The sequence below is a fragment of the Pongo pygmaeus genome, chromosome 16 (assembly GCF_028885625.2).
Source record: "Pongo pygmaeus isolate AG05252 chromosome 16, NHGRI_mPonPyg2-v2.0_pri, whole genome shotgun sequence".
Classification (NCBI taxonomy): domain Eukaryota; kingdom Metazoa; phylum Chordata; class Mammalia; order Primates; family Hominidae; genus Pongo; species Pongo pygmaeus.
In genome coordinates, this window is record NC_072389.2 from 69,430,659 (window position 1) to 69,440,305 (window position 9,647).

Genomic DNA, 9,647 nt, shown 5'->3' on the forward strand with positions numbered 1-9,647 from the left:
GTTTCTCTGCCCACCCAGACTCTAGTCCAATCCAAGAATGCCCTTGTTAGCATGTGTGTAGCTGCCAGGATGAAGCTCCAGGAGGGCAGAGACTGTCTCATCTTGCTCGTCTTTGTACCCACAGTACTCAGCACAGACCCCTACATGCAGGACATGGCCAAGTGAGGGCACTGAATCAAGCACCATTGGCAGGGCTGGCCGTGGTTTGTTGCTGAGAATGCCACCTTTCTGCTGGTGCCACCAAGGGCAGGAGAAGAACCTGAGGCAAAGAGAACCTGGCTTCCCATCCAGAGGCAGGCTCCAGCTGACCAACCCCAGCCTCTGGTCCTATGTCCTCTTCCTACCCCTTCACCAGGCCCAAGACTGGGAAAAGTCATCCCCCTCTGGGGTCTCTGCAGTTATTTGCTCCCCCACCAACCCTCCAGCCAGCCAGGACTAACTCCCTGATCTTGAAGCACCTGCTGCCTTTCATTCTCTTTGGAGTGAAGCTCTTCTGGCTTTGAAGCTCTGTTTTATCTTTGAAAGTTTAAAAAAAAAAAAAAAAAAGGTAAGACAATTAGTCCTGACATAAGAGTTCTATAAAGAGAAAAGAACTCCTGTTTTGTCTGTTGGATACAGTAGATACTTGTGAAAGGAAAATAAATCTTGGGGCCCCCACATCCCTAAGCTAAAGGGAAAAGTCAAGGTGGGAACCGCTTAGGGCAAACCTGCCTCCCATTCTACTCAAAGTCACCCCACTGTTCACTGAGATAAATGCATATCTGATTGCCTCCTTTAGAAAGGCTAATTAGATACTCAAAAGAATGCAACCATCTGTCTCTTATCTACCTATGACCTGGAAGCCCCCTCCCCATTAGAGCCTTCCCATCTTTGCTTAGAGTTGGAGTTGTCCTGCCCTTCCAGACCAAACCAATGTTCATCTTGCATATTTGATTGATGTCTCGTGTCTCCCTAGAACGTATAAAACCAAACTGTGCTGTGACAACCTTGGGCACAGGTCGTCAGGACCTCCTGAGGCTGTCATGGGTGTGCATCCTCAACCTTGACAAAATAAATTTTCTAAATTAACTAAGACCTGTCTCAGATTTTCTGGGTCTACACACTCTAAATTCCCATGTTTTCACGCTGTGCTGTGTGTGAAGGGGTGAGGCTAGGTGCTCTGATGAGCATGTGTGAATGTACAAGTGCCAAGCTCATGGGAGAGGGCATAACAGGTGTGCAGGTGCAAAATGGACTGGTCAGAACCTTGGCTATGTCACTCACTGGCTCAGCAACTTTGGGCAACTTGCCCAGACGCTGGACCACAGTTTCCTCATCTGGAAAAGGAGAGTAAAAATAATGCCTATTTCATGCATTGTTGTGAGACTCAAACTTCAGGACTGGTGTTTTGCAATCACTACACTACCACCTAAATATTAGCAGCTGGTAGAAATGGAAGGCAAGAAAAGAGCTTCAGAAAATCTTAATTTCTATCCAAATCGTAACAATAGTACTTTCAGATCTGATTTTCACCCTGGCTGTGTTCTGGGCTCAGCAAACCTGAAAATGCACCAGTAACAAAGATCCCAGGAAAACTTCATGATGGGGTTCGTGTGGCTGGTTACTCAACATAAATCCATTCTCAGGAGTATTACCTCACCTCCCATTCAGGTTCTGAGCTTAAAACAAAACCCTGGGAACCATGGAGAATCCCAAGTGAGACTCAGAAGAAAACCAACAAGTCAGGTCTCCATCCAGAGCCTGGGGGAGCTTTATGAAAAAAGTAACAGATCAAACAAGAATCATGAAGGTTGTCCCTGCCAGCTAGATTATGCTGAAAACACAGAACTCAACAATTCTCATCCCTTTTACTGGCAAGTCATTATTTCCAGAGCAATGACTATGTGCAAAGTCACCCAGGCAGGTGAATAATCCTCAGGCTCATTTTTAAAGCTTCCCACTGGTCCTGTGGCCCTGCCTTCCAACACCAACTGACAACTGTGCCAGAAGAAGCATGACTTTGACTCCCTCGGCATCCCCCCACCTCTCACACAGTCTCCTACCTCCCCAGCTCCTCTCCAATGTCATAAAAGTCCTCCACCTTCTGCTGCTTGAATGGCTCCATGCTTGGACTCCTCATTGAGGCCTGGAACATACAACCCTGAAACGGGAAGAAACCTGTGGTTAGGACAGCCATCCAAATTAGCACAAGCCTAAGAGTCTAAGGCCTAAACGTAATTGGCTGCAAGGGAGCTAATAATTTAGTAATAATCCACAGCCTTGGTTCCTCAAGAACTGCCCTGCTCAAGCCTTTTCTCACCTGCAGCTGATGATGTATGGTTCTTATTTGATTTATATGAATTCAAATTTGTTAAGGAGACAGGAAAGGAGAGCTCTTCAGGTCTTCAGATCTGTCTGAAGAAGTTCAGAGAAACATCCATGGTAAACTTCAGCTATTTGTTTTCATTAAATTCAAAACTACTGCAAAAAGAGGCAGCCTTGTACAGTTTAAAAAAAAATGGCCAGGCACGGTGCTCACAACTGTAATCCCAGCACTTTGGGAGGCCGAGGTGGGTGGATCACTTGAGGTCAGGAGTTCGAGACCAGCCTGGTCAACATGGTGAAACTCCATCTCTACCAAAAATACAAAAATTAGCCGGGTATAGTGGCACGCACCTGTAATCCCAGCTACTCAGGAGGAGGCTGAGGCACAAGAATCACTTGAACCCGAGAGGCAGAGGCTGCAGTGAGCCGAGATCGCACCACTGCACTCCAGCCTGGGCGACAGAAAAAAAAAAAAAAAAAGCACTAGCTTTAAAGTCAGAAGTCCTAGGTACAAGCTCCAGTCTTGCTTGGGTAAGCCACCTAAGCTGCCAGAGACTTAGCTTCATCATCTGTAAAATGGAGCTAATACTGTAAAATCAACTTCAAGTCATGACATTATTTTGTAAGCTAGAAAATGATGTTAAAAGGTAAAGGATTATCATGACCTCAGCTCCCTCAGGTGTTGTACCACCCAACTGCGTGTCTGAACTAATCTGTAAACTCTCTCACTCGTCACCCCCAAAGGAAAGATGGGCAGGAGGAGTGAGGCAAATTCCAACAGGCACCAGGAGTCAGGAGCCTGAGGTGCCAGTTCCAGCTTTGCCTACAACTAGCCCTGTGATCTCCTTTCTTGTCAGAAGGGCCTCAGTGTCCTCATCTGTAAAACTGAGCCAACTCTGCCTGCCCCAGGCATCTCACTGAAAGCCATAGGCCAACTCTGAGCCATGGGGAGCACTTACCACTCCACCAGAAGACTGTCTGCATTCTCTCCTGGGATCCCTCTGCCCCAAGAGGCTTACCCATTCCTGGGACAGCCATGTGCCACTCTGGACAACACCCCAAGAGCAGGGCCCAGGCACAGTCTGCAAATCACAAGAATAAAACCAGCTGCCTGTGGATGTATCTTCCAAGGGTCTTTAGCAAAGGCCTGTTGGAGCTCATTTTGGTTAGCACTGGCAGCTTTTCTGCTGACTGCCAATCAGATCCCAACCACACATGGGCTCCACGAACCCCAAAAGACTATTTTCACCAGGCTGGGTGGAGGCATCATTACATAAGGGCACATCTCATCAACGCCAAGTGGCTGGAGCTGTCCTAACTCTCAGCGGGTGTATACATTTCACCCTCTTTCCACCACTTTAGCCCCCTGCAAACCAGAGCTTCATTACCAAGATGCCACCTGCCTCTCTCCCTTCCACCGAGGCACATAGAGCCTGAAGACCCTCAGGCAGAGCTGGCCTGGTTCCCAGGGCTTACTCTTATGGTCACCTGCCTGTGGGTGTCCAGGCTCCCTCATGCATCCTCCATGCTTGGCCAGGGCTGGAGCAAGCATGAAATAGTGAAGAGTAGGCTCCAGGAGCCTCAGTTCCAGACTAGCGTGAGTGTATATTAGCCCTGTGACCCACAGCAGGTGGGTACCCTCTCTGGGACTCATCCCCTCACCTGTAAACAGAGTCGTACTATCTATATCACATACTTCACACATCCATGTGGGGATAAGGATATAAACTACTGTACAAATAAGAAAGATGATTATTACTGTGATTTAACCCATGCCAGGGAGCCCTCTAGCAAGTTTAGCTTGACCATAATCAGAAGCTCGATGCCCCTCATCCCCAACATCCTGGCAAATCTCCCGAGACTGGCCCAGGGAGTAAAGGGAGTGCTATCTACCATCTTCTTTTCACTGAAAAAAAAAAAAAAAAAAAAAAAAAAAAAAATTCCTGGTCAGGTCCTGCGGAGTGGGGTTACCAATTTCACACAGCTAGAAGCAAGCAGGAAACTCCAAAAAAATTCTGTTGGCAGAAACCCTGAGAGTGGTCCCAGGAACAGCTAAGATCTCCCATTTGGTGAGAGGCCAGCTCCATTTGCTGGGAGCAGAATTCAAAGAAGCCCCAGTTCCCAGCAAAATAGTAAGCCTCTGCCTTGGGCTCTATATCCTGGGTGGCCAGGGTTGGGGGGCAGGTGAGCCCCTTAGGGACAAACTAGACCCACCAGTTAGGCTTTAGCTCATCTTTCCAGCCTTTGCCCCCTCCCTTACATATCCTATATTCCAGCCAAAGTTGACCTTTCCCATTCCCGTAAAACTTTCATCCCTGCTATATCTCGGCTGAAGTGGGGCCCTTGCCGGGGAGGCCCAGCTGGAAAGCCCTGGAGAGTGGGCATAACCACCCACTTCCCACAAGACCCAGCCAAATGCTACCATCTCAGTGCGGTTCCACGATCCTTGCCCTCCCAAAACAGATGACAATTCTCCACCTCTTCAAGTTCCCCCAGAGTGCTCTTCATACATTTTTAGGGTTCAAGTTGATCATATTCTGGCTTATGTTTATGTCTAACCCAGAGGGAGAGAATAGATTCCATAGTCATCACACAGACCTGGGTTCAAATCCCAGCTCCGTCATTTACCGGCACATTGTGCTTAGCTGAGCACAGGATAACTTTTGAGTTTCACATTCCCTCCATGGAAAGTGAACGTAAGACAATGTCTAGTGTTGGTGAGTATGTGCGGCAACTAGAGCTCTCAAACACTGCTGGAAGGGTTATACAGTGGGACCACCACTTTGGAAACTTGTTCGGCAATTTCTTTGGACATACCTAAGAGAAATGCATGCAGATGTTTTCCCAAATGATCCACGTTAGAATGGTCACTGCAATACTATTAGCAATAACTAAAAATTGGAAACAACCAAATGGTTATCAATAAAAGACTGGATAAACAAATTGTTGAGGTACTATATACCCATACAATGGAATCATTATACAGCAATAAGAATTAACAAACTACTGCTACCTACAACAACATGGACGAATCTCAGAAACATAATGTTGAATGGAAGTAGCCAGACACAAAAGACTGCATACTGTGTGATCCCATTTAGGTAAAATTAATGCATGGTGCTAGATGTCAGAAGAGTGGTTATCCCCTCACTCAGGGGATATTTGGAAGGGGAGCTTCGGAGGCTTCAAAGTGCCAGCAACGTTGTTTCCTGATCTGGGTGGTAGTTAGATGGATATATGGGATGATTTTGTATGTGATCAAAATTTTACATAATTTTTTAAAATGAGACTAATGTGAGACAAATGAGATAACCCATGTGTAATGTTTTAAACGGTCCCTGGATAACGTGAATTCCTTCCCTCCTCTTTGTGTCTTGGAGCCCCAAAAGGGTAAGAATTGTGACATTCTCACCTCCGTCCCCTTGTAGTAGGCTAATACACAGTAGGCACTATATAAGTGTTGGCTGATTTTAACTTAGTTCCTTTCTCAAGGCCGCTGCTCAGATGCTCATCAGGTAAAACAACTGATAGCCACTTCAAGCACTTTCCTAACACCTCTCCTAAGGTGAATTTGCATTTTACCAGTTTAGAAACAAACTAAAGGGGTGAAACTGAAGTGGAATTATAGTCACCAGCTAGGACCCATATAAGTAGCCAGAGGCACAAGGACCTTTCCAGCCTCGAAAAGCTGAAATCACATGGCAGAGGGGAGGGACACAGTTACAACTTTTGGCCAGAGGCACAGGCCATCAGCTCCAGATGCTCCAGGATGATACCCACCTTAATGGCCACGTTTCTCCTGATGGAGTCCTGAGAATTCAAACTCCTGCCTAGAACTCTAATACCAGGCAACACTTCAGGGGGCTACCACAGATTTCCTAGAACCCCACAGATCATCTATTTAGGGATTTTTAGACCTGCTTCAGGATCACCAGGGTGAGAAGGGGAAGCCAGAGCAGTTCCATGTTATCCATACTATATGTTGGGGTTCTGGGTAAGAATTCACTGTGAAACAGAAGTTTGAAAACCACTGCTGTCTGGTCTAACCCACTTGTTTTTACAAGAGGAAGCTGAGATCCAGACAGGGGAAGGGACTCGCTGAACATCACACAGGTGACCCATCCCGCTCCTCTTCCCAGGGCTTCTTCTGTTGATAGCCACCCCAACTCCTCCAAGATGTCACCAGGGTTGGCAAAGTCAGTGGCCTCCTGAGGGAGAAGCTAGAAGGAGGTGTCTAGGGCTGGAAGATCACCTCATAGGAAACTCTCAACACTGAAGAAGCCCTCTCCACCACTGGCCCAGCTCACTCTGCAAAGTGAACTCTCTTAGTTCCTCATACCACCTCACCAAGTGCAAGCGAGTGAAACGGGACCACAGCAAGAGGGCAGGCAATGGCTGGGCCAAACACACACGACTGTCTCATTACACACAGCCCCATTAGGAATCATCACACTCAGACTCTGGAGAGGCTGCCAACAGAAGGGATGGGGCTCATGCATTACAGAGCTCCTCTCTGCATTCCAGGCTTTGACCCATCACGGTCTCCAATGAGGAAGCTGGGGCCCACAGAAGGTCAGCCACCTGCCTGAGTTGGCACAAGAAAAATTTGGTCTCTCTGGCAAAGATCCAGCACCCTTGGGAAGCCTGCTTGTTCACCCCACAGCTAACAAATCGGGAGGCCTCAGGGAGGTGGGCAGGGTCAATGCGGGTCTCATTCCTGCCAGCCAGGAACTTACCCCAGAGGAGCAGACCTCCAGCCACATCCACACACCCCTGACCCCTCTGCCCAAGTCTCCTCTGAAGGTGCTGAATCATCAGTGGTGCCACTTGAGGGTGCTCAAAAAACATCTTGGGAGATGAGTGGTTTGGGGAAGGACAGGGCTGTGAAGTTAGCTGTGAAGAGGCCAAGGCACCAGGGCCTCTTAGGTCAACAGGACTCTCCCAGGAATATCTTCCACAGAGGCAGTTGGGAATCGCAGTGTCAGAAACCAGAGCGGCTGCCCTCCACTGGATTCCAGGATACAAGATGTCAGGCACTGTACCTGAACCTGCCCTCCACTGGATTCCAGGATACAAGATGTCAGGCACTGTACCTGCACCTGCCCACTTGCCCCCGAGGCAGCCAGCTATGGTGCCCTCTCCTCCAGTGTGCACCACTACCTTACCATTACCTGCACGGCCTCAACGAGGCTCACCTCTCTGGGCTTTGTTTTCTCTTTTGTAAAGTAAGAATACCAATTTCCACCGTGCAGAGTTACGGTGAGGGTTAGCCAGACCTATGCAGGCCTTGGGACCTCCAAAATGCCTAGCCCAGAGTTCTAGTCAACTGTTGGCAACGCCCTTCCAAGCCCTTCCACCCCAACCTGCAGCACACCTGCTGGCCGCCCCCGCGCCCACCCTAGCTCTACCCCAGGCCGGGGCGCCTGACGGCGGGGACCCCAGCTTCATTCAGCCCCAGAGGAAGCTCAGACATCTGAGCACCCTCCTCGCATCACCTCCTTGTGCCAGGCGGGAGCAAGCGGTGAGAGTGTCGGCCCAAACTGAGAAGACTTGGCCGGGAGCCGGGCGTGCTCTGCCCGTTCCAGGGGGCCTAACTCGATGGACGTCTGTCTCCCATCTCCCTGCTGGGTGCTTGGCTCTGCCCGCCGCCTCCACCCTGTCTCCCAGGTCAAAGTGCCAGGCTCCGGAGGGCGCCCCAGAGCAGCAGCGGGCAGCTCCCGCGCTCGGGTGCCGGCCACAATGCCCCGGGCCACGGCGTCAGGCACTGAGGCGGCGGGCCCGGGATCTGCGAGCGAGTGCCCCGGATCTCTTCGCCCCGCCAGCCCCAGACCCAGGCGCTGCCGCCGTCAGGCCGCGCGCCCCGTCCCGCCCGTCGAGCCCGCAGACGGGTGCTACTCACGGCGGGAGGCTGCGCTGCCGCGGCCGCGGCAGGCGCGGCGGGCACGGCGGGCACGGGGGACGCGGCGGGGTGCGCTGGGCTCGGCCCTGCAGTTCTCTCCTCCCAGAGCGCCCGGCGCCCGCCCGCCGAGCAGCCGAGGAGCCGAGGGGGCGGAGCGGCCAGCCCCGTCCCAGGCGCCGGCTGGAGGCGCGCCCGGCTGCCCGGGACGGGGCTCGGGGCGCCCCCTGCTGGAGCCCCCTCCGGACAGTCCCGGGGCGAGAGCCCAGCTTCCCGGCCAGGTAGGGGACACCTCAGGGCTCCCAGACCCCTGGGAGAGCAGGGAGAGTCGGTTGCAAGACCCTCTGCGCGTCCCTACCGGCTCTACCGCGCACATGCTGCGTGGCCTTGGGCAAGTCGGCTACCCTCCCCGGCCTTATCTGGAAATCGATTTGAATGAGTTTATACGTATGATATGGTCTGGCACAATCCTCAGAAAATGGCACTTGTGTGCTCCTCTCCCCACCATACACATCGTGAGCGAGGAAGCCCCACTGAGGAATAGGCCGTCTCCTCCCTCCCAGCCAGAGGGCTCCCTACACCGCAGACTCTCCTGGAAACCTCACGCCCACAGCGCACAGCAAGGTGGGGGCTGCGATGAGAAGGGCCGCTCTGCTCCTCACTGCCCCCGACCCAGCCTGGGAACGGCCCGCCTTCGTTTGCCCTTTGTCCTGGCACGGTTGGTGAGTGAAGCCCCCATCTCGCCATCACGCCTTCTCTAATAGAGGACTTGGGAGTGGGTTCCTCTCTCTGCCCTCTGCCAAAAAATCCCGGAGGAAAAAAGGAATGAGAGTGAGGGGGTGAAGGAAGGAAGGGAAAACAGAACTTAAGCCAAGCTCATTTGTCTTATTTCAAAACAAGAGGCTGTTTAGAGGAAGCAAATGAGGACCCCTCCAACCCCTGGAATTTCCATCCCTAAGTCACCCATGGGGCTCCTCAAAAGGGCCTTAGATTCAGAGTCCTACCACCAGGTTCAAAGCCCTGCCCTGCCACTCCGCATGTGTGTTCTTGGGCATGGCTCTTTCTTCATCAGTAAGGTGGGAATGAAGCTATGGTGGGGCTGAGATGAGATGGAGTGTGTAAGATGCACCTAGAGGACCTCTACCAGTGTGAACACACACACACCCTTCAGCCTTTTGGACATTGGGACAAATACAGACGGACCCTGCCCCCCAGCTGAGCAGTGCCTCCGCGTCCAGGATATCCTCGGCAAAGAGTTCCTTGTTTATAAACTTCACAATAATCCAGAACAGCGCAGCCAGCGAGCCTCCTCTCCTAAGAACAGCATGATATATAGAGTGATATCCAAGACCAGAGGTGGCTTCTGATGTCGATGGACCTAAGGGAAGGACACCCACTGGTGAAGTTTCACCAACATGAGGAGTCCCCCACCAAACTATCCCTAAAC

The 9,647-nt window shown here is 51.2% G+C and overlaps 1 protein-coding gene across 5 annotated transcripts in view; it reads right to left on the reverse strand.

The window, feature by feature from the left end:
- The window catches only part of DAPK2 (death associated protein kinase 2), a 139,095-nt gene extending 130,750 nt beyond the window's left edge, over positions 1 to 8,345 (reverse strand). For 2 of the 5 annotated variants that reach the window (XM_054450124.2, XM_063652269.1), the window contains exons 1-2: positions 8,204 to 8,311; positions 2,043 to 2,140 (exon numbers count right to left, since the gene is read on the reverse strand). In XM_054450124.2, coding sequence (XP_054306099.1) covers positions 2,043 to 2,134 — 92 coding nt within the window. In that variant the 5' untranslated portion in view covers positions 2,135 to 2,140; positions 8,204 to 8,311. Of the gene's footprint in view, positions 1 to 2,042; positions 2,141 to 7,799 lie in introns of all 5 variants that reach the window. The other 3 variants (XM_054450123.2, XM_054450126.2, XM_063652270.1) reach the window with 3 other exon arrangements.
- Between the last annotated feature and the right edge of the window lie 1,302 nt (positions 8,346 to 9,647).